Source organism: Oreochromis niloticus, linkage group LG18 (assembly GCF_001858045.2).
Source record: "Oreochromis niloticus isolate F11D_XX linkage group LG18, O_niloticus_UMD_NMBU, whole genome shotgun sequence".
NCBI classification, from domain to species: Eukaryota; Metazoa; Chordata; class Actinopteri; order Cichliformes; family Cichlidae; genus Oreochromis; species Oreochromis niloticus.
In genome coordinates, this window is record NC_031982.2 from 37,193,597 (window position 1) to 37,218,252 (window position 24,656).

Genomic DNA, 24,656 nt, shown 5'->3' on the forward strand with positions numbered 1-24,656 from the left:
TAAATCTCAATCACAAAAAATGCGGCGCTCCAAAATAAAACTCACACCGTTACTTCATCATTTTCACTCTGTACCACTGCTCCTCATCAGGCTGTGTCAAGCACAGTAAACAATTCATTCAAGGCCTTGAGCCATAAACAGACATCACGCACAAACATTGTTTTCATAACCAAACTGTTTTAGACCTTGTCCCTTAAATCTACATACATGCAATCTGGGTGACATAAAACACATTTAACCAATAATAAAACACATTCTAAGTAATCGATGGCTTCTTATAACAAATTCTGTATTTGGATGTTTGTGTGCAGCATTTTGCGTATCAGCATAAACATTTGTTAGCAAAGCATTCTTCATTGCATCAGCGTGTGTGTGTGTATCACTCTTCATTGCACAAGCGTGTGCATGTGTATGTGTGTGGATCACTTCTCAGTGAATCAGCATTTCGATTTGTGTGTGTGTGTGTCATTTCTCACTCAATCAACGAGTGCACATGTGTTCATGTGTGTGTCCCTCTTCATTCTGAGTCAGTGTATGTAGGTGTGTGTGTGTGTGTGTGTGTGTGTGTGTGGGTTTGTGTGTGTTTGTGTTCATCACTTTCCTGTTCTGGTGTTCTGGGTAAACCACGGCCTGAAGCGTGCCCTGGGGTCCTGCCCTCCTCCTTTTCAGTCCGTTTTCGACCATTGCTGCTGCTGCTCAAAGTTCAGTCCGTCCTGGTTCTGGCCCCAATTGGGGAAGTCCTTTCTCCAGTGTCCATGTTCATCGCAGGTGAAACCTGCATCTTCCTCTGTGTTTTTGTCCATTCTGAGGTGCCTTTTGACCTCAGTTGCTCCTCCTGTCTCTGCCACGCCCTTTTTGCTGCCCGATCAGTCGTGTTGGTCCATCACTGCAAAAAGTTATCAAAGTCAGCATTATGTTGCTCAGTCTTACTTTTCCTCTGGGCTTATTGGGCGTCTCGTCACAGCTCCGTCAGCTGAAGCTGTCTGGAAATTTCCCCCGTGTAGTGAAACGGGCCTTGGGTTTAACGCTCTCCGTCTTCACTGCATGAGATCCTTTTCCTGCAGCACTGTTGACATTTTCAGATTGTTGTTATGGGTCCAGCTGTTGCAGCATTTGGTCAGGGTCACGTCAAAGATGGTAGAGGGGAGAGCAGGAGTCCAGGTCAGCCTCGACTTTCCAGGCTGGCAAAGCAGCCTGTAATTAAACATAAAGAGAAAAACAAAAACAAAAACAAAACAAAAACAGATGAGCAGGACAATGATGTTGTGTTGTCTGTGTGATTCAGAGAGGGGAGAAACACCGGGCCAGGCCCTGTGTCAGCCTTCTCTCCCCCTTTTTTTGTTTTTTTCTTACCATATAATCAACTCATAACCCACCAAGTTGACAGGACAACACAGGTACATATTAAAATTCTTAAGATCATGTTTAAAAGCCCAAAAAAGGAATTTTCCTTCATTCAGTAATCACTTGTATTAATCAATCAGCAGAAAACATCTCACAATTTGATTCTTAACCACTAAATTTGTTGTTTCATCGCTGGTTGGTCATACCAGTCTTTCTTTTTGAAGTTAAGTTGTTGTCCTGCAACCCAGAAAGTTTATTTGTTAGTAATGGATAAACTTAACATACACCTGTTGTTGAATGATGAAGTTTCGCTGCTTTAACCTGGCTGGAAAATCTTCACATGTTCATGAGTGTAAGCTGTTTCTTCATTGCGTGTGTGTGCATTTGTAGGCGGTTTATTTTTTTTACTTTCTTCTCAAGCAAGACATTTCTCTAACAGGTGCCTTTCTCTCACATTTCTCTGCTTGTGTGTGTTTTTGTTTCATCTTTTGTTGCGATGCTCCGGACGCCTTCCCAACCTCCACAAGTCTGTTGGCCCCAAAATCCAGCCCAATTTTATGTGCTCTTAAAACCTTCATTTCTCCTCTAATTCTCTCCTCGCTGCTGTCTTTTCCACAGCTGCTAATTCGTGCTGGGTGTGGTTCCCATTACTATAATTTTGCTTCGGCCGCTGTGCTTGTGGTGGGCAGTTGGTCCAGGTCCGTAGCCACCTGTATTAACACACTAAAACATACAATTAGTATTTCTTTTCTTAACACGTCCATTCGCTCCATCTGCCTAGATTTCACTCTCTGTCTCGCTGGGTTCACACTTCACACAGTCAGGCAGTTGCCTTTTATGGGCATGCAGAGTTCCGGTCATACACACACAGCTACTCACACCCAGCGGCTGCAAAACAGTCTTCACATTATCTATGCACACACTCAGCCACAATCATCCGCTCCTCAATATAAATGTATAAAACCAGTAGTCATTATCCCTAGAAACACACACATCCTCAAGAAAATTCACTGTATTTTAAATGTAAATGCTTATATTATTGAACTGAAAGAATAACCACTTAAAGATCTTATAAAATCATGCTTCACACCACAAAAATGAACCAAATCATTTTATGATTTTATCAATTTCAAATAAAATTTTCTTTAAAGTCTGTCTGTAGGTACAAATCAATTTAAACTTTTCACCAGACTTATGTTAAACTGCCCCTAACAAGTCCACTTTATTGCGTGCTCATAGATTTTATTTTATCAGAGTTATTCACCAAATGTACTTTGTTTAAGCTTATTGATCTGTCACACTTATTAGTGGCTCATGACTGCTCAAAGCCTATGTCTTAACTTGACCACAGAGGCAGAGCATCATTCAACCCTCCAGAATGACAAACTCTACTTTCTCTGTATCAAGATCGCTCATACTCTAAATACACCATACATTATACTAAAATCAAAAGGTAACTGCATTTTTCAAACATATCTATCTATGCGTTTTCAAACTGAAAGAAAAGAAGCTTAAACTCTTATAGCATCACGTATACATTGCTTGAATCAAAAGCATTTTCAAACTCTAAAACATCCAGCTTTGCATCACAAGAGAAATATGCCAACCACAGCCATCAATCATATATTCACAACAATAAATCAAAACTCATTTTTACTAATATGGTGAGCAAAATCAGCATCTTATTTACAGGCTTTTAACAATATTTGCAAATCATGATTATAAAATTCAGTAATACGCTAAACAGGAAGTACAAGCCCTCTGTGCGGCTCCCACCAACCACCTCATTTGCATGTTCACAGACATTCTAAAAATAGCTCACACAGAGCCTCCTTCCACACCAAACACTCTTATTCTATATTACAAAGACGTCTTTTATTTACAGCTGCAGAGATTATCAGGCCTTTTCATGCCTACACAATTTCGACAAATTTAAAATTAACGGTCCAACCGATAAACTCCCCGAGTTTTTTGCGACCAATTTTAGCCAGTATCCGCCCCCGACGGTGGCCCGATTGCTAGTGCCCTAACTGAATTTAAAAGCGTTAACCAACCCAAACTTTGCCTGAAGCTCTATTTTTGGCATTTCACAGCCAAGGCTTTCTCGAAGTTTTAAGTTAAAGCTTCACGCCCGAAACCGGGTTTCTGTCGACCAAAAAAGCGCAAAGAAAGAGCCTCAGACTCTTAGCTTGTTCCAGGCTGCCCTGTAATCTGCAGTCAAGCCAACTGTGTTATCCCTATTCGCCGATAGGTCGATGGTCCGCGTCCGAACCAAAGAGGGAGCACAACCTCCGGGCTTTGCGCTTCTTAGCAGCCCCGCTGCCGTTCTTAAAGAATTTATAATAGTTTGAAACAACAGTCAACACCTCAGAACAAGTGTATGACTGACGCAGGTCCGACCTTAAGACCAATGGGGACTCTAACCCACAAAATAACCAACTCCCTAACTTCTACGTGAGACTCTAACTCACTTTCACTGTTTTCCTTTTCCTTATTCACTTTACTCAATACTTGGGACTCTAACCCACTTTAAAACTTCCATTATTCTTATTTCAACTTCAACTTCTCATGAGATTTTCACCAAAATCAAAACAGACATTCACCAGTACTTTCAGTGAGCAGACTTTTAATTTTGTCAATGTCCAATTTGGCACACTTTGGAATAATTCAACAGGTCGTGCCTCACCTTTTAGATGTGCCGGCTTGCCCACTCACTTCAGACCACTGGCTCGCGCCTGTCCGTTCAACCACCTTGGACCGTCCAAGCCTCCAGATTCAATTTCCACCCCAATACCACAGGACGAGCCCCCAAAACTGTCACGGGTTCAAAATATTGGGGATGGATACATGGAGGAAAACCAAAATAACAACGCTGGTCCGGCCGGGTCAAGTCAAACGATGATTTTAATGCACACGTGTGGGAGATCGGACACTGCGCGCAGGCAGCACCATGTCTCTCACCGAAAACCACACAACAATAGTTTTTATGAAAATCAGGGTATTGGAACGCCCCCTCATGCGTAAAGTAGGTACAATACAATCAATGTTGACAACTTTTAACACATTAAAAGAACATCTTCTTCTTCCTGAGGCCAGATCCTTCCCAGTAATCTTCTAACTCTGCTTATCCCCTGGAACAAACAGTCTCTCCTGCAAGCATAATCAAACAGCTACAAGGCCTTGCAAACTATTATTTAAATATTTGAACTCTCCCCTACACATGAATTTAACTACTGCTTGTGTGTGTGCGTGTGTGCCTCGACCTGAGCATTCACTCTGTCTATAAAGACAGAGGCCAACTCTGCATGTGTGCAATAACCTAACTGAAACCATACATGTAGTCTGTTGAATAAATGTTCTAATCAAATGCCACTACTCAAAGCTTAATAAAAGAATATAAATGAATAAAGGATAATGATGAATAACATGATATATGTGTTTTGTAGGCGTGTTCTTTCTATAGCTCAAGATCCTTAACACAATAGATTGTTCAGTCCTCGCGCCGAACAAAGTTTCCGACCCTCCACTAGTTGACCGAGCCCCCTCTTTAGCAAGAACAAAAATACAATGCATGTATATGAAAAGAATTATCACTGCACCTGTAATAGAAAATGTTAATATGGAATCATGACAATACGTGTAATACAAGTTGTAACATAAGGCCGACAGCCTAAAGAAATTCTCTAATGAAGTAACACTTAATGATGATGCATAAATGAACTAATGAGTAATTATTGCCAATACACACTACTTAAAGGTTAACAAAAGATATATCTAAATAAAGGATCATAAAATAACATGATGTAAGTGTTTTGTAAGCATGTGCGGCCTTCTACGCTCTGCGTCACTTCCCTCAATAGATCAGCCAGACATCCCGCTGACTGTAGCTTTTAACCCTTACTGACATGAGCACAACTCCATAATAAGCACCAAGCGGCAATATGTATAAAGATGATTATGGTTACACCTGCAATGAAAGATTATATGATTATACCAACACCTGTAAATAGATTAACATGAGGTTATAACAATCACTGTAATACAAACGTTAATGTAATGTCAATAGCTTCAATAAATGCTTTAATGCAATGCTTATTATATGATTCTGATGTAATGATAAAATAACAGTAAAATTTCCCTTCTCAATGGCCATGTAATCCATTTATTTCAACAAAGTAACTGTATCTAAATACCACCTTTTTAAACTGTAACTGTAACAGAATACAGTTACTCATATTTTGTATTTTAAATACGTAACGCTGGTACATGTATTCTGTTCCTCCTCAACACTGATGAGGAGCATAGAAAGTGTAGAAGAGTCCAGTGACAGCATGTTGGAGGAGATGTTTCTGATTTCTGTTGAATATTTCAGTTTTTCTCTCGTCTGTAGTTCAGTAACAGCTCGGCTCCTCTCTGAATCTCTGAGAGTCCTTTATAAGCTTCATGTTCACGTCTCTGTTTCACTTCCTGTTGGTAGTTTCCATTTCAATTCTACTTGTGTAGGTTGAGCATAAAACACATCCTGAACATCATCCAAAAGTTTGGATTTGACATGAAATAAACCAGCAGTCCCATGTTTTACATTATAAAGTAATATGTTGTCAACTAAAAAGTAAAAATAGCTTATAAATAACTTCTTTAAAACAGAAGAGATTTCCCAGGATTGAAGCCTCTGATACACCACAAGAAATGAGAATCCCCTTAGACACTGAGTCTGCTAACAAACCAACAAAGAACAAAACAAAAATGAGCAAAAAATTATTTACACATGAAAAAATCACAAAGAAAGAACAATACAGTATCCACATCTGAACCAAATAGTAAAACAGTGAAATGTGGATTATTAAATATTAGGTCTCTCTCCTCCAAGTCTCTGTTAGTACATGACTTAATAATTGATCAACAAATCGATTTACTCTGCCTTACAGAAACCTGGTTGCAGCCGGATGATTATGTTAGTTTAAATGAATCAACACCCCCGAGTCATTCTAACTACCAGAAATCTCGAAGCACAGGCCGAGGGGGCGGTGTGGCAGCAATTTTTCACACCAGCCTATTAATCAACCAAAGACCCAGACAGACTTTTAATTCATTTGAAAGCCTGATGCTTAGCCTCGTCCACCCCAGCTGTAAAACTCAGAAACCAGTCTTACTTGTTACCATCTATCGTCCACCTGGACCTTACATCCATCTCACAGACGTAACATGTACAGCTACTTTCAATATAATTGATATTTATTTAGACTCTTATGCTCTAATTCAGGGGTGTCCAAACTCCGGCCCGCAAGTAATTTTATAAATAGAATAGAAAATGGCCCGCACTTCAACTTTTGCTTGAGTGTATTGCACTTCTTAGTTTTAACACCAGGGGGAGCTACTGTTGATCAAGGCAGTTGCTCCACCAAAAAGGACAATCACAGAAGAAATTTACCCCAAGTTACGAAACATGGCAGAACCAAAGAAGCGAAAGGTAGAAAGTGAGTGCAGAAAATTTCAGACAGGGTGGGAGAGTGAATATTTCTTCAAAGAATTCAAGGGGACGTGTCTGTTTGATCTGCACTGAAACTGTGGCAGTTATGAAAGAGTATAATGTACGACGTCATTATGAAACCAAACATCAGGCCTATGCATCCTGATGCTGAGCGAGAGCAGAAATTAAAGCAAAGGGTAGCTCTCCTGCAGGGTCAGCAACAGTATTTTTTTCGTGCTCGAAAAGGTCCAAGAAAAGGCTCCAATAGCAGCTATGAGGTCGCCCAACTCATCGCAAGACATGACGAGCTTTTTTCAGATGGAGACCTCATAAAACGCGGCCTCGTTAAAGTCACCGAAATAATGTGCCCGGAAAAGTGCAGGACTTCAACAACGTCAGCATGTCCAGAAATCCAGTTGTGCCACGCACTGAAGACTCGTCAGCCAACATTAAACTGCAGCTGTCCGATAAAGCTGTGCTTTTGATTTTTACTCCATCGCATGCGATCCGAGCACCGTTGCCACAGACACCGCACAGCTGCTAATTTTTCTTTGCAGGGAGTGGACGAGAGCACGAGCGCTTTAGGTTAGTAAAAATATATTCCACAGTACCCGTGTGTTAATGTGTAGGTACACATGCTTCAAATATCAATAATGCGCATCAATTCTGTCACTACCCTGCTTTTGCGCACCACTTTCTTATATGCGTTTTTCTTGTTAACACACAGAGTACACACCGCTGTGCACAGCGCACGCACACGCAAAGTCAGCTGATCTCATCTGATGCAGATCTGCTCCTTGATCAAGTGACATTTGTCCAGATTTTTGGCACGAGTGGCGTCAGACCAGCATCGCAGCTGGATGGCCCGATTTACATACCCAGCGCAGCTGATACTCACCAGAATAATTTACTAAAATTATATGGACTCATGTTATTAAGTCCAGTTCAGTCTGTTAATGTTGATAACCGTTTCAAACGAACGTTAATAGGTGTGTTGCTAAGCCTAAGAACTTAAATAACAAGCTTGAAATGTCCCCGTCCCATTTTCCCCTTTATTGTTTTTTCTCTGTGCTGTAAATCTTCTGTCCAAGAAGAAATCTGCTGCTGTTCTGAGAATGAGCTACCAAAGCTTTTTCTGAATAAATCAATAAAGATCCATTTATGGAAAGCTGTGATGAAGGCAGTTTTGTCTTTAATTATATTCAACAATATAACATATTTGACCACTTTTAAGTGATTTTTCTAACTTTAATACACTACAGTTAAGGTTATATACCTAATTTCTAGTAAGTGGCCCAGCCCCTCCTATATTTTTATGTATGTGGCCCTCAGTGAAAAAAGTTTGGACACCCCTGCTCTAATTGATCTGTTAACTTAAGTAATTTTGCTTTAAACATTAAATATTTTGATCTTTTATCTTGAAGCTTTTCTGCTGTCAGAATTTGACTGACATTTGTGTTTTTCCAGGTAACTAGGTTTACACTGATGTTTTCCTATGTTAAACTATTCAGAGTGGATTGTAAAGCGTCTTGAGGCGACTTTTGTTGTGATTTGGAGCTATATAAATTGAATTGAATTGAATTGAACTGATTGTATCCAAAAGAACGAGAGAGGTTTAACAGTGTGTGTCTCCCTCTAGTGGATGTTGTGGAGTATTCTGTTGTCTTTGCTCCAAAGGTTTTTGTACAGAGTTTTGGTGTTTCCTGTCACTGTGGGCCTCACAGCACAGTAGTACACAGCAGAGTCTGTCACTGCAGCAGAGGAGATATTGAGATCGATTTGTTTTTGATCATCCACAACTTGAACAGACAGTCCAGAGATTTCTTCTTTCATTACACTTCCTGATCCCAAATGATAGATCAGGAACTCTGGTGGTTTTCCAGGATATTGTCGATACCAGTAAAACTCGTCACTTCCAGTTGCCTTTTTGGAGTATCTATAGGACAGAGTAACTGTGCTGCCTTCTACACTGAACACTTCTTTGTTGGTTGGAGTGAGATCTTCACAGCTGACACCTAAAGGAACAGAAACATATTTGATACTTTTATAAATCATCACAATTCAAATGTATTTCTTGAAACACACAGATTGTAACGTACCTGTTAGAATGGTGAGAATCAGTAAAGAAAGTGCATAATAGTCCAAAGACAACATGTTGAATGAAGGTAAAGTTTATGGTTTGTGTGCTGAACTCTGTTGAATGTGGAGGTTTCTCTCTCTTCTAGTTCAGTAACAGCTCAGCTCCTCCCTGAATCTCTCCTCCTCCTCTCTGATCTGGGTTTGAACTTCTCTCACTTCCTCCTCTTTACACACTAGTAGCAGCATTTTCACTTTCAGGTGGAGCTCATATTTCATCTCTGTGCTGCTTCAGTCCACAGATGATTCATGCTGTAAATATAAATCAGTGAGGGGAGGCTCAAGACTTTCACTCAGTACTGTACAAAGTACTGACAGCCTCACATTAACCTGATCTCACATCTACACAGACACTAACCTCATGCCTGTAAGTCAGGCTGAAATGTCTGTATTAGGCAGTTAGTCTACTAACTAGAAGGTTGATGGTGCAATTCCCTGCTCCTTCAGTCTGAATATTTAGTTTAACTCAGTTTTATTTATAAAGCACTAAATCAAAAAGCACCCCGAGGTGTTTTATGTCATAAAGACTCGACAGCATTACAGGGAAAATTCCAACAGCTGATTCCCTGAGAGCAAACACTTGGCAACATTGGGAAGGAAGAACTCCCTCAACTCCTAGAAAAAACTACTAATACAGTTACAAATACTGGTACTACAATAATACTACAATTACTTCTGCAAAGAATAATGATTATTATTGACATGATGTGGAGCTGGAAACATTGAAGATTATGTCTATATGTTCATCGTCTATGACTGAATTTGAAAGTGGAATAATGTAATTGGTTGGTTTAATTTCAATGGGCGGGGCCAGTTACCTCTTAGTACCATTAGTTTTTGTAATTTCATCTCAGCCAATCAAATAGTTTTGTGCTTCCACAGCAGCTTAGTATGATTAACAGAGAATGGTACTCATGACCATTGATCAGTGGATGTTGATCAATGGTTGTGACAATTTGCATATTAATGATCATAAACTGACCTCACAGCCCATTGTTCATTCAGTGGTGCTGGTTTCAGTCATTGTGCAAAGGTCAGCTGAGACTGAAGACGTCACCTGATGATAACGAAACGTTTCTCCAACTGAAAACATCCAGATGAACAGAATCAGCTTTTTAGGATTTGCTTACCTGGATGACTGAGCGTGCATGTTGGTGTTCCAGGATATTGTTAATATCAGAAGATCATTTATACTCATTGAAGGGTTTTTTTTTTAGAGGTATTCATGAAATTGTTCACTTTGCCCCTTCATGTGGCAGCCCTGATATCACACCATCATCTTCACACAGGAAATATTCATATTAATTTCTCTCCACTACGACTAATACATGACTTAAATCACTGGAGCAACCTCTCAGTGTCATGATTACAGGAATGCATCGACTCTAAAGCAGCCCACATGAGGCTAAAGCTTTACATGCTTTTATTTTGAGAAGGTTCAAAGACAGAGGGGCAGGTAAGTAGGTTTCCTGCAGAGGGACAGAGCAGGGAGACACCAGAGAACTGCCCGAGAGAACGACTGCTGAGTGTCAGTGCAGTCAGAATTGCTTATATAGTATTTATTAGAGTCCTTTCTTGTGTTTCACTTTTAGAGTTTCTGTGTCAGGGAGGTAAGTGAAGGTTTCAGAAGGCTGAGTGGGTGGAGAGTGGATGGGCAGGTGAGTTTTCCAGGTGAGTTTTCCAGCTCTGTTACAAGTAAGTCCTTTCCAAACAGCAGACAATGAGAGAATCCTTCAGGTTTCAGGTAACTCAAGTCCACAGAGCTATGAGCAGACACAAGAGAACATGGTGAGGTAACAGAAGCTACAAGCACAAACTCATAAGTCATAAATTAAGAGCTGAATTTCCACCAGAATGAAGACAACAATCTGACAAAGAGTGGATGTTTCAGCTGGACCTTTCATTCCCCAAAACATGAGGAGTTAATGAGATCTGGTTAGGAGGTCACCAACACTACAAGCACCAACCAGCTTGCAGCCAAAGCTCTGCACAGCCCCATCAGCACTGAGTCCCCAGCCTCACTCAGACTGCTGCCAAAGCTCTGCTGGAGGTGGGAGTTGAAGATCACCTGAACCACTTTGATACGCCAGGCCTGTCCAGCATTCTCCCCCACCACCTGACTCAACTCACCCCCAGATGGTGATCAGATGACAGCTCAGCTCCTCTCTTCACCAGAGTGTCCAGAACATACTGCTGCAGACCTGATGATGCAATTACATGCTTTGGCTTTGTGGTTAGTGTCATGGTCCGGGCGAATCTGAGTAACTTTCCACAGCATCAGCTCTCCTCCTCTGGGTGGAGCCCTTCTTGCACCTCCCCGTTCCTCAGCTGCAGGCAATTATTCTGGCAGTATTTAGGAGCAGCGCACACAATGAGTCTTCGCCAGATTGTCTGCTAACCTGAGTTAGTTCACAGCCTCATGTTTTTGTGCATCTCTCAGTGTGTGTTACTTACCTCCCTTTTCCTGTCTCCTAGTCGGTACCTGGACTCATCATCCAAACCCTGCCATAGCCACGCTTCTGGATTCTGGTCAGCTGCTGCTTGATCCTTCTCAGGCAAAGGGCCATTCACACCTGCCTGCCTCCCTGCGCACCCGTAAAGGACTCAGTACTCGCCCGGACCTCGCCTCACCTCCAGCTTATCCCCGCCTGCGAACACGTAAGCCATCTCAGCCTATATACTGGGAAACTCCCACAACTCCCTGGACCGTTCTGATTATCCTCTCCTTCGTTTCAGTGACCCTGGTCTGCCACAGCTTCCACCTGCCCCACTCCAGCCCTCAGCAGTTTAGTGATCTGACAGTTCCATGCTTAGCCTAAGCCCAGCACTCACAGACACCACGCTTTTGCACAAAGTTAAATCTTGTTATTGTCTTGACAATCTCAGTTAGGAATTCTGGCAAATAAAAGTTTTTGTTTTTTGCAAATCACTTCAAGCCTCCGGTCTTTTGGTTCTGAGCATGAGTCCTTTCCACTTCACGGGCCTCTGAGCCATGACAGGTTAGCACACAAGTCCAGTAAAACAGAAACCACCATTCTGTCACTCTGACACATAAAGTCCTCAGAAGCACAATAGAGTTACCAGATGATGCAGCGTCCAGGATCCTGCTTAGAGACCTCAAGAAGGCCAGGCACAAAGTACCAGAGCAGGACAATGATGAAGGAGAGCATCATCATCTGATGTGATGAGTTCAAAGAGAATAAATGGAATAAGCATGAGATGGTCTTCCTGGTTGGACTGTTAGCTTCATGTGAGAGATTTTACCTTAAAGAGATAAACCTCTGTTACTCTGTTTATTTGGCTTCTGCTGCATTTTTGCATGTCCTCATCCACTAAATATAAAATAGTGTAAATGAGCAGCTTTGGATGTTTGACAGTTTTTATTGTGTCTGAAGGTTCCTACAGTTGGTTTGTGGTTGATGTGGATTTGCTGCTCATGTGAATCCTCCCACAGTGTTTCATTAGCAGCTGTAACCACAGTGACTCTGATAAAACAGGAATTAGCAGAATCCATCTGATATGAAGCTGTGCTTTGAATACCACTTCCCTCCTCTTTGAAGAGTAGTCAGATATCTGTGTTCAGGTTTTTGTACAGCCTCTTCTACACTTTGTATCACTGTGTTTGTAGAGCACAGTAGTAGAGAGCTGTGTCTGCCAGGGTTAGGGCTGTTATGGTCAGAGTAGTTGATGTATCTGATGTTGTGGACTGATATCGATTATCAGGAATATATTGAGCTGTCTGTAATTTTCCTCCTTTCCAGAGTATAAACTGAGGAGCCTGAAGGTCAGAATGATGTCTGTACCAATGAAGTAGAGGATAACTTGCACTTGTCTCATAGTTACATGTGAGTGTGACAGATTTTCCTTCTGTTTCTGTGACTTCAGTTTGTTGAGGAGTGATTGAGTCTCCAGCTGTGAGTCCTGGAAAAAGAAAGAAGAAAAGTAGTGAAATGCAGTCTGTATATCTGCTTAATGCAGCAGCTTCAACTAAACTTTAATCCCTGTTCTTAAACTCACCTATAATGTGAGATAGAAGCAAAAAGAGGTGCAGCAACATGTCTTTGGAGTTATTAAAGCCAGACAGACAGCACATGAACAATGTTCTTCCACTGCAGCACAATGACCAACAAATAATGTCATTGGATGAGCTCAACCTCAGTGGGCGGGGCCAGTTTAATAGCTCAGCCAATCAAATAGTTTTGTGCTTCCACAGCAGCTCTGTCTCTGTCTCTGATCTTTACTGCTTCATTTCTCTGTTGTCTTTGTCATCAGTCCAATGACACAAGAATCAGAGGTTTAACAGTGTGTGGCTCCCTCTAGTGGATGTTGTGGAGTATTCTGTTGTCTTTGCTCCAAAGGTTTTTGTACAGAGTTTTGGTGTTTCCTGTCACTGTGGGCTGCAGAGCACAGTAGTACACAGCAGAGTCAGACAGCTGAAGCTTCTGGATCTTCAGAGGAACTGATCTGATGCTGGAATCCAGTGTGGATGAAAATCTGTCTCCAGCCTCTGTTTTCCCTTCACCAACTTTAAAGCGGCTCAGGAGGAATTTGGGGCTGTTGTTTCCATCCTGTTTGTACCAGTAGAGATAATGATTTGATGAGCTGGTGTTATAGAGACAGTCAAGTGTTACTGTGCCTCCTGCAGCAGCAGTCTCTTCTCCTTTTGCTTGCAGCACGTTGTCTTTTTGTGCTCTGCATTCTGTAAAACACCAACAAACAGTATCAGTGTGCTGTTAAAGAATCATGTCAATGTTGGATTGATATCAAAGAAACAGAGTTGTGTTCATACCGAGGCACATAGCAGCCAGCAGCACTGAGATGAACAGAGGCGTCATATCTGCAGTGTAGAGTAACTGTGAGCTACAGCAAGTATAAAGAAGCTGTGATCTCTCTGTTTAGTCTTCATCAACACTAAGTTGGTGGATTAGAAGGAGGAGCCTGATCACAGTGACAGGACTCATTCACAGCCCTGTGTTATTCCCCCTGCTGACAGCTTTACACTCAGCACGTCTTTCTGCTGCTCTGCTTTCATTGGATATTTGCTCCTATTGCAGGAAGCAGGTTTAACTGACTGAACTGTGAGTCGAGAAACAAGCACAGGATAAATAAAGAGCAGAGGCTCAGTTTTAATCCAGTGAACCAAAGAATATGAATGTGTGTCAGTGTGGATCATGATGTTCATCTTTAAAAACTGAAGAAGAGAAAACAGTAGAAAAATCTTCTTGTATCTGCCAAAATGTTTCATGACTGAATTTTAACACTGGGAATTTGGAGAGTGAGGAGTCCTGATATCCGGTGTCGTGGTGCAGTGTGGGCAGAAGAATCACTAAGAAGTGAAACATTGTTGGTCTTTGCAGGTTAAAGTGAAGCTTTGAGACTTAAAGTGACTTCAGACTGAACTTCAACAACGTGTGAAATGGATCTGATACTATCAATGATGGCACTGCTTTAAATGTCCAATCAGAACACAGAGGAGAAACTGTACCTATGACATCATCGAGAAATCACACAAAGAGGTGATTTTTATAAAATAAAGGAAAAGTTTAAACCATGCAGGAGAAAATGTGAGAATACCAAAGTAAATATTTCAGCTGTAAAACATCATTAATGCACCAACAATGTTGGGAGTTTATTACTAGTTACTTTGACTTCTGATGCTTTTTTACACACATCATCACTAAATACAGGGAGTGCAGAATTATTAGGCAAGTTGTATTTTTGAGGAATAATTTTATCATTGAACAACAACCATGTTCTCAATGAACCCAAAAAACTCATTAATATCAAAGCTGAATGTTTTTGGAAGTAGTTTTTAGTTTGTTTTCAGTTTTAGCTATTTTAGGGGGATATCTGTGTGTGCAGGTGACTATTACTGTGCATAATTATTAGGCAACTTAACAAAAAACAAATATATACCCATTTCAATTATTTATTTTTACCAGTGAAACCAATATAACATCTCCACATTCACAAATATACATTTCTGACATTCAAAAACAAAACAAAAACAAATCAGCGACCAATATAGCCACCTTTCTTTGCAAGGACACTCAAAAGCCTGCCATCCATGGATTCTGTCAGTGTTTTCATCTGTTCACCATCAACATTGCGTGCAGCAGCAACCACAGCCTCCCAGACACTGTTCAGAGAGGTGTACTGTTTTCCCTCCTTGTAAATCTCACATTTGATGATGGACCACAGGTTCTCAATGGGGTTCAGATCAGGTGAACAAGGAGGCCATGTCATTAGTTTTTCTTCTTTTATACCCTTTCTTGCCAGCCACGCTGTGGAGTACTTGGACGCGTGTGATGGAGCATTGTCCTGCATGAAAATCATGTTTTTCTTGAAGGATGCAGACTTCTTCCTGTACCACTGCTTGAAGAAGGTGTCTTCCAGAAACTGGCAGTAGGACTGGGAGTTGAGCTTGACTCCATCCTCAACCCGAAAAGGCCCCACAAGCTCATCTTTGATGATACCAGCCCAAACCAGTACTCCACCTCCACCTTGCTGGCGTCTGAGTGGGACTGGTGCTCTCTGCCCTTTACCAATCCAGCCACGGGCCCATCCATCTGGCCCATCAAGACTCACTCTCATTTCATCAGTCCATAAAACCTTAGAAAAATCAGTCTTGAGATATTTCTTGGCCCAGTCTTGACGTTTCAGCTTGTGTGTCTTGTTCAGTGGTGGTCGTCTTTCAGCCTTTCTTACCTTGGCCATGTCTCTGAGTATTGCACACCTTGTGCTTTTGGGCACTCCAGTGATGTTGCAGCTCTGAAATATGGCCAAACTGGTGGCAAGTGGCATCTTGGCAGCTGCACGCTTGACTTTTCTCAGTTCATGGGCAGTTATTTTGCGCCTTGGTTTTTCCACACGCTTCTTGCGACCCTGTTGACTATTTTGAATGAAACGCTTGATTGTTCGATGATCACGCTTCAGAAGCTTTGCAATTTTAAGACTGCTGCATCCCTCTGCAAGATATCTCACTATTTTTGACTTTTCTGAGCCTGTCAAGTCCTTCTTTTGACCCATTTTGCCAAAGGAAAGGAAGTTGCCTAATAATTATGCACACCTGATATAGGGTGTTGATGTCATTAGACCACACCCCTTCTCATTACAGAGATGCACATCACCTAATATGCTTAATTGGTAGTAGGCTTTCGAGCCTATACAGCAGGGGTAGGCAACCTTTTTGATGGCGAGTGCCATCTAAAATTTCCTCAAAGGTCAAAGTGCCATATCAACCGTTGCATTAACAAGAAATTTATTTACAACAATAACAATTGCATTAACAATATGTAACAGCATATCAACAGTTACACACCATAGAATAACTTTATAGAACTATATTTGCTGACAGATGTTGGCAAAGTGCAGATCAGCTATTTTCAAAAAACACTTTTTATACATAACAAAAACACCATAACAGCAAAGGAACTGTACAACAGAAAATGCAAATCCTGTTTATGGTCTCCTCACAACAGTGAAAAGAAAAAATAAACTGGGCTAATATGACATTTGTTAATACAGGGATATGCATGTTAATGTGATCCCTGTCCCTGCTTTGTATTTGCCAGTTGTGTTATCTGGGGATCACATTTAGTAACTTTAAGGAGCACACAGGTCTCTGAGTGTCCAGCAGTCAGACGGCAACGGGAGGCGCTAAGGACACTCTTCATGTGAGAGAAAATTTGCTCACAGAGATAGGTAGAGCCAAATACTGTCAATAGGGCCTGTGCAATGTTCTTAAGACAGTTAAACTTGTCTGGTAGTGATGTCCAGCAAGTGTAGATGCAAGCTCCATGATCACGCGCAGCTGTGGATTCTAGCTGCGTTCGTAGTTCTGCGAACTTTGTCACCCACAGAGTCGAGCTTTTCAGTTCAATCAGCTGCATTTCCATGTCATCTGTGTCCAGCCATTTAAAAAGAGACAAATCCAGCTGCTCATTAAAGCTTTCTGGCTTGATAAGAAAAGAAAACATCGGTCCATACACCTGAAAGTCCCGAAAACGCGTTCTGAATTCTTTCTTGAGTCTTTGGACGTACCCGTGTATTTCCGTGGTGCTGATGCTGCGCTGTGCGGACAGCTCCCTGAGGCGTTTGAAGTAGCGGAACGTGGAAGTTTCAACATCGCTGGAAAAAACTGCCAGTTTTTGAACGAAAGCTTCCCACGTGTCGCGCATATCTAAAACAGTTTGTCCGGATCCCTGCAGTTTGAGATTAAGCTCGTTGAGGTGTCCCGTTATATCAGCGAGAAAGAAAAGTTTTTCAACCCACTTCTCGTCTTCGAGTTCGGGATGGCTTTGCCCCTTTTCTGCCAGGAATTTTTTTACCACATCAAAACAATCCACAAATCGTTCCAGAACCTTTCCACAGCTAAGCCATCTGACCGCACAGTGGAGCGGGATGTCTTTGCATGAGCTATCCATCTCCTCAAGCAGAGACTGGAATTGGCGGTGAGTCAAAGGAGATCGCTTAACTATAAAGTTCACGACTTTTGCCACTGTGGCCATGACTTCATGAAGATCTGAATTTGACATCTTGGCACACAGGTTTTCTTGGTGTATTATACAGTGTAGTTTCATGATGGGATGGCCGACTTGTTCCTCAATTAAGGTAACAGCGCCCCTGTGTTTCCCAACCATAGCGGGCGCACCATCAGTTGTCACAGCAAAAATCTTTGTAATGTCAATGCCTCGCTCATCAAAACACTCCTTAAAAACTTTGGCAATATCCTCACCTCGCGTTGTTTCAGGCATCGGGGTTAAACAGAAGAGTTCCTCTTGTACTGCCACATCACAGTATCTTACCATAACAGCCAAACGTGGAACGTCATTGATATCAACGCTTTCGTCCAAAGCTACACTAAACACCTGGGCTTCTTTCAAACCAGCTGTTTGTTGGGCTTTGACATTGTCACCCATTTCCTGGATGCGTCGTTCCACAGTTCTGGCTGATGCAGGTATGTCTTGTATCCTTTCTTTAATTGCATCTTTGTTTGGAAGCCCAGTAAATAACACTTCTGGGCTTGAGAGAAAAGCCTCCTTAACAAATTCTCCGTCTGTAAACGGCTTTCCATGTTTAGCAATACAGTGTGCAATACGATAACTTGCTTCAGTTCCATGATGTTTTGCAGCTGTTGTAACAACCCTTTTGGGTTATAGCACCACTAGGGGGGGTTGCCCTACTATTGTAGTAGTTGTGGGAGTCTCCTGGTGGGTGGGTGTTGTTAGCGGCAGCCATTCTATGCTGCTCATGTTCTTTTCTCTCTGAGAAACCTTACTGTTGTGACCAACTGGCGACGGCGACTACCGATCCCCGCACATGTATGTACGGACAGAGTAGAGCCGTGGAGACCTGGCTTATGAGGTGTAATGTTGCCACACCAAATAAAGGTCTGTTATTGGATTTAACCGACTGGCTTCGGGTTATTCGGCTAACCTCCACACCCCATGCCCGCTGGACCTGCTAGCCGCTCCCGCCTCGCCAGACTGCTGTTACAAAGTGGCGCCCGAACATTGTTCTCTGGATCTTCATCGTCATCCGGACCGACAGACGGTGGGCTCGGATATTTTTCCCGTGTTTTTCAACGATCGACACTTCGGCTGAGGTGGCGTGTTTTTTTTCTCTTCGTCTGGCTGTATTGGCCGGGCCGATAGGACGCCGTGAAGGAGCCGACTCCCGCGATTTCAACTATTTACAGGCACGGAGGAACACCGACTCATCGCTTGACACGCTCGCCCGCCGAAGGAGAGTACTCCGTGAGTAACTGTACGGTCCGTCGGGCCACCAACGCAGTGCTATTGGACCGTTACGACATCGGCGGCGCTAAAGCTAAGGCTAACGCTACAGTGACCTTGACTCAGTGTTCATTCAGAGGGACGTGTTGTCTTGTGTGACACATTGAAGCATCAGAGTGTGCATGGACGCTCTCTGTCTTACTGATATTAACGCTTAGGTACTGTGTCTGAACGCTCTTTCACTTCGCTATAACTTTTGTGAGAGAGAGTTGTTTCCACACTTAAAATGGCGTCCCGCGCAGACACGGGGAGTGAGGAAGATGGCTGCGACCCGGATGCTGAGGCGCCTGGCCTTACAAAGTACATCATCCCTCACTCTACGCCTCTTGACCTCAACCTTGCAGTGGGAAACTTGGAAGGAGATGTCGAGAAGCCACGAATTTGCTTACAGGATTCACTGGAGCCACAAAGGAGCCTGCTGGAGTGTTTGGATCATGGAGCTAGGGGAGAGCCGGGAGAGTGGCCATCTCCCCAACAAACCCCGCCGGTGCCCCGTAATGACCGCTGGTTGGACGGGTACCAGGTGGACTAACCGTTATCATACGGACAGACTCAATGTTGACTGAGGGTTGGTTTCATACATGTACGTGTTGTAATTATTCTGTTCATTAGGGATGATTACTTGTTCTGTTCCACTGAACCCTCCATCGCGGCCGTGAGAGGCTTTTGGTTTGATTTTCTATCGTACTGATTTAAGCAACGGGATGTGTTGTATTTTTGTCTGTTTTTCCCTTGTCTAGGACCATCTCCAGAGGATGACTAGCCAGTAACACTGCATATTCTGTATTGTTTGCTTCGATTACTCATTTTGTTTATTGCCTGTACCGAGGCTGGAAGGGTGTGTAATATTTCCTCCATAGCCTGCTTACTACCTTAAGTAGCTATGTATAGTGAAATGGGGTAGCGGGAGGAGGGTCACCTGAGGTCCGGCTGAGGACAGCCTTCTAATTGCCGCGAGCACTAATTTTGTTTATTGATTGTATTGACTGTACCAATGCTGTATAACAATTCCTCCACAGCCTGCTTACTACCTTAAGTAGCTATGTATAGTGAAAGGGGGTAGCGGGAGGAGGGTTGCCTGGGTCCGGCTGAGGACAGCCTTCTAATTGCCGGGGGGGTGATGTAACAACCCTTTTGGGTTATAGCACCACTAGAGGGGGTTGCCCTACTATTGTAGTAGTTGTGGGAGTCTCCTGGTGGGTGGGTGTTGTTAGCGGCAGCCATTCTATGCTGCTCATGTTCTTTTCTCTCTGAGAAACCTTACTGTTGTGACCAACTGGCGACGGCGACTACCGATCCCCGCACATGTATGTACGGACAGAGTAGAGCCGTGGAGACCTGGCTTATGAGGTGTAATGTTGCCACACCAAATAAAGGTCTGTTATTGGATTTAACCGACTGGCTTCGGGTTATTCGGCTAACCTCCACACCCCATGCCCGCTGGACCTGCTAGCCGCTCCCGCCTCGCCAGACTGCTGTTACACTGTAAAAATTTTTAGAGTACTTGCTTGTTTAGCATATCTTGACACAGCACGTGTAATTGATTCAACTTTCTCTGCGTCATCCTTGAAGGATTTTTGATGTTTCGTCTCAAAATGTCGTTTAACACTGGAAGTCCGGCAAACAACACTCTCGAGGCAAAGGGCACATACAGCACGATCTTTCTGTTGCACAAATCCCCAGTCTTCCGTCCAAATTGGCATAAAAGACCGGGAATCATCTTTTTTGGCTCGCTTCGAGGCCATAATTCACAGGACTGGCTAGCTAGCTACATCCCTCTCGTCTGTGTAATTTTTAGCCAGTTACAAGTAAAACAAGGAGGTGGGGCTTTACCGTTACCAAAAAAAAAAAAAAAAAAATCATTGGGCCACCGAGCAAATGCCCGATGGCCAGTCCAGCTATGGTTGTGCGTGCCATCAGTTAACCCTTCGCGTGCCAACGGTGGCACGCGTGCCTAGGGTTGCCGACCCCTGCTATACAGCTTGGAGTAAGACAAAATGCATGAAGAGGATGATGTGGACAAAATACTCATTTGCCTAATAATTCTGCACTCCCTGTAAGGAAGAAAATGTCTTTATGTGTGTGAACGTTCCTACAGTTGGTTTGTGGTTGATGTGGATTTGCTGCTCATGTGAATCCTCCCACAGTGTTTCATTAGCAGCTGTAACCACAGTGACTCTGATAAAACAGGAATTAGCAGAATCCATCTGATATGAAGCTGTGCTTTGAATACCACTTCCCTCCTCTTTGAAGAGTAGTCAGATATCTGTGTTCAGGTTTTTGTACAGCCTCTTCTACACTTTGTATCACTGTGTTTGTAGAGCACAGTAGTAGAGAGCTGTGTCTGCCAGGGTTAGGGCTGTTATGGTCAGATCAGTTGTTGTAGAAGATGTTTCTGATTCATATCGTTTATCAGGAATATATTCACCACTCAATGATCCTTCTGCTTTCCATAGTATAAACTGAGGAGCCTGAAGGTCAGAATCATGTCTGTACCAGTCAAGACTAAAACCATCTGCAGTTGTCTGATAGTTACATGTGAGTTTGACAGATTTTCCTTCTGTTTCAGTGACTTCAGTTTGTTGAGGAGTGATTGAGTCTCCAGCTGTTAGTCCTGGAAAAAGAAAGAAGAAAAGTAGTGAAATGCAGTCTGTATATCTGCTTCATGCAGCAGCTTCAACTAAACTTTAATCCCTGTTCTTAAACTCACCTATAATGTGAGATAGAAGCAAAAAGAGGTGCAGCAACATGTCTTTGGAGTTATTAAAGCCAGACAGACAGCACATGAACAATGTTCTTCCACTGCAGCACAATGACCAACAAATAATGTCATTGGATGAGCTCAATTTCAGTGGGCGGGGCTAGTTTAATGACTCAGCCAATCAAATAGTTTTGTGGAACAGCAACCCTTCTGGTTCACTATAAGAAATCTCTACCTAATAGAAAATCACAGAAGCTTCTTCCATAAAAATTACAATCAATTCCAACAAAATCTTATTTTACATTTACTATTTAATAACAATAATGTAACATAAGGTAAGACTGAGCACATGGAGGCCATTGTTCAGCACTCACAGCTCCCGTGTTCAGATGCTGCTCTGTGTCACATAATTCAACTTTGTCATGTTTACAGGATCATTGATGAGGAGTAAAAACTTTCCAGTTCTCGTTGGTGTAGCTGAGAATGATCTGATGCTCAAAGAAACAATAGATTTAACAAACTGTGTGCAGAACATCAGCTTCTGTCAGATCCAGGCTAGTTTCAAAAGACCCAAAAACAAAAGAAGTTTCTTATGAAACTCAGCAGAGTTTTTGTTCTGAACAAAGGCTGATGAAGGTTTAATACACCGATGAGAACTACCTTCTCCACAAACTAACTGGCTCTATGGGAATCTCCACTGATACACACTGAGCAAGAGGACACGTACACGAGAGTCTGTAGTTTGAGAAACAGACGCCTCACAGATCCTCTGCTGGAAGCTTCAGTAAAGGTGCCAGTAAGAGAAAGATTGTACTGGTTTAATGGGAGATTTACACACTTTTCATTTCTTTCAATATCCTATAAAAATACCTCCAGTTTCTTCAAACAGGAACACTCTGATGCTTCTTTACTGTTTCCTCTAAAACTCTTTCTTCATGACTGTCTGATGACTGAAAGCTCCCCTAACTCCATCCTAACAAACTACAGAAGTTTACAACCTCTGATTCACACAAGAATCAGAGGTTTAACAGTGTGTGGCTCCCTCTAGTGGATGTTGTGGAGTATTCTGTTGTCTTTGCTCCAAAGGTTTTTGTACAGAGTTTTGGTGTTTCCTGTCACTGTGGGCTGCAGAGCACAGTAGTACACAGCAGAGTCTGTCACTGCAGCAGAGGAGATTTTCATGTTGATTTTGGTTTTCCCACCACTTGAATCTTCAGTCCAAGAATTTTTTCTACTCCTACTGCTCCTGAAGGTGAGTGTGAGATCAGGAACTCTGGTGTTTTTCCTGGATGTTGTCGATACCAGAAGAAATAATTAGCACCTGTGGTGTATTTGTAGGACAGAGTAACTGTGCTGCCTTCTACACTGGACTCTTCATCTTTGACTGGAGTGAGTTGATCACATGTGACACCTGAAGGAAGAGAGAAGGTTTTTCAATAAATAATTGACATTAATGAATCGTTTGAATTGAACATAGTTTCCTGTGTAGGTGAGCATACCTGTGAGAGTGAGAAGAATCAGAGGAAACACACAGTGATGTAATGACAGCATGTTGAGGAACATAAAGTTTGTTTTGTGTTGAACTCTGTTGAATGTGGAGGTTTTTCTCTCTTCTATAGTTCAGTAACAGCTCAGCTCCTCCCTGAATCTCTGCTCCTCCTCTCTGCTCTCAGTCACTCCTCCTCCTGTGGTTAACACACTTTATAACCAAAATGACTTAAGGGAGCCGTGTGACACGTCACACAAGCAGAAGTCACATTAACGATGTAGACAGAGTCAGAGAGTCGGTGATACTCACACAGTTAAAAAGTCTGAAACTTGAGACATTTGGAGAAAAATGTGTAAGAAGTCCTGAATTCAAGAAACATCTCAGAATAGTTTGTGTATGTTGGGAAGGATTTTTGTTCACAACTGAGCATCATCTTATTTGACTGGATCTTAAAACACAAACCTGAGAGACGACATGTCTGTGGATACGACATGCAGGATTGTTGTGGTTTTTTGCAGTTTATGTAGTCTTGTGTTGATTGTCATGTGTCGCCTCAGGGTCTCAGAGGAACGATGTTTCTCTGTGTACTGGACCACTGCACATGGTTGGAATGACAATAAAGGGGCGATCATGGCTCAAGAGTTCGAAGTTCTTCTTGTAATTGGAATGTTGCCGGTTCGAGCCCCGGCTTGAACAGTCTCGGTCGTTGTGTCCTTGGGCAAGACACTTCACCCGTTATCTACTGGTGGTGGTCAGTGTCCGGCAGCCTCGCCTCTTTCAGTGCGCCTCAGGGCGTCTGTGGCTACAATGTAGCTTACCATCACCAGTGTGTGAATGACTGAATGTGTAAAGTGCTTTGGGGTCCTTAGGGACTAAGTAAAGGTCTATACAAATACAGGCCATTTACTGCAAGTAGTTTAGAAAATATGGGGCTTTCACATCTTTCACTTTGTCATTAAAGGTAGATAATAGTCCTTTTAAGCAGAGTTTATGAACATCAATTTTTGTGGCTTTCCACAGGAGCTCAGTTTTATGGCAAATTCGCATAAGATAAGATAAGATAACCTTTATTAGTCCCACACGTGGGAAATTTGTTTTGTCACAGCAGGAAGTGGACAGTGCAAAAGTTGTGAAGGAAAAATTAGAATAAAATAAGATAAGAATAAATACAGTACACAACTGTACAGAATAGAATAAAATAAAATAAAATATACAATAAGATAAAAATATAATACAAATGCTATATACAACTGAGTAAAAATACAACGATGCCAGAAAAGATTATTGCACATTAGTATTATTGCACATGTGTGGATGTGTGTGTTTGATCAGTCAAAGTCTTTGTTGTGGAGTCTGACAGCAGTGGGGAGGAAAGACCTGCGAAATCTCTCCGTCCCACACCGTGGGTGCCGCAGTCTCCCACTGAAGGAGCTGCTCAGTGCTGTCACAGTCTCATGCATGGGGTGGGAGATGTTGTCCATCAGTGATGACAGCTTAGCCACCATTCTCCTGTCACTCACCACCTCCACTGGGTCCAGAGGGCATCCTAGAACAGAGCTGGCCCTGCGGATCAGCCTGTTCAGTCTCTTCCTGTCCCCAGCAGAGATGCTGCCGCCCCAGCAGACCACACCGTAAAAGATGGCTGAGGCCACCACAGAGTCATAGAAGGTCTTCAGGAGTGGGCCCTCCACTCCAAACGACCTGAGTCTCCGCAGCAGG

General features: G+C 42.5%; 2 gene segments (V, D, J or C); both read right to left on the minus strand.

Moving 5' to 3' along the window:
* Positions 1-8,394: 8,394 nt before the first annotated feature.
* LOC112842800 (T cell receptor alpha variable 3-like) lies at positions 8,395-9,155 on the minus strand. The segment is given in 2 exon segments: positions 8,395-8,829; positions 8,914-9,155. Coding segments are annotated over 2 exon segments (435 nt in total).
* Positions 9,156-13,252: 4,097 nt separating this feature from the next.
* LOC109201760 (T cell receptor alpha variable 38-2/delta variable 8-like) lies at positions 13,253-13,993 on the minus strand. The segment is given in 2 exon segments: positions 13,253-13,649; positions 13,740-13,993. Coding segments are annotated over 2 exon segments (429 nt in total).
* Between the last annotated feature and the right edge of the window lie 10,663 nt (positions 13,994-24,656).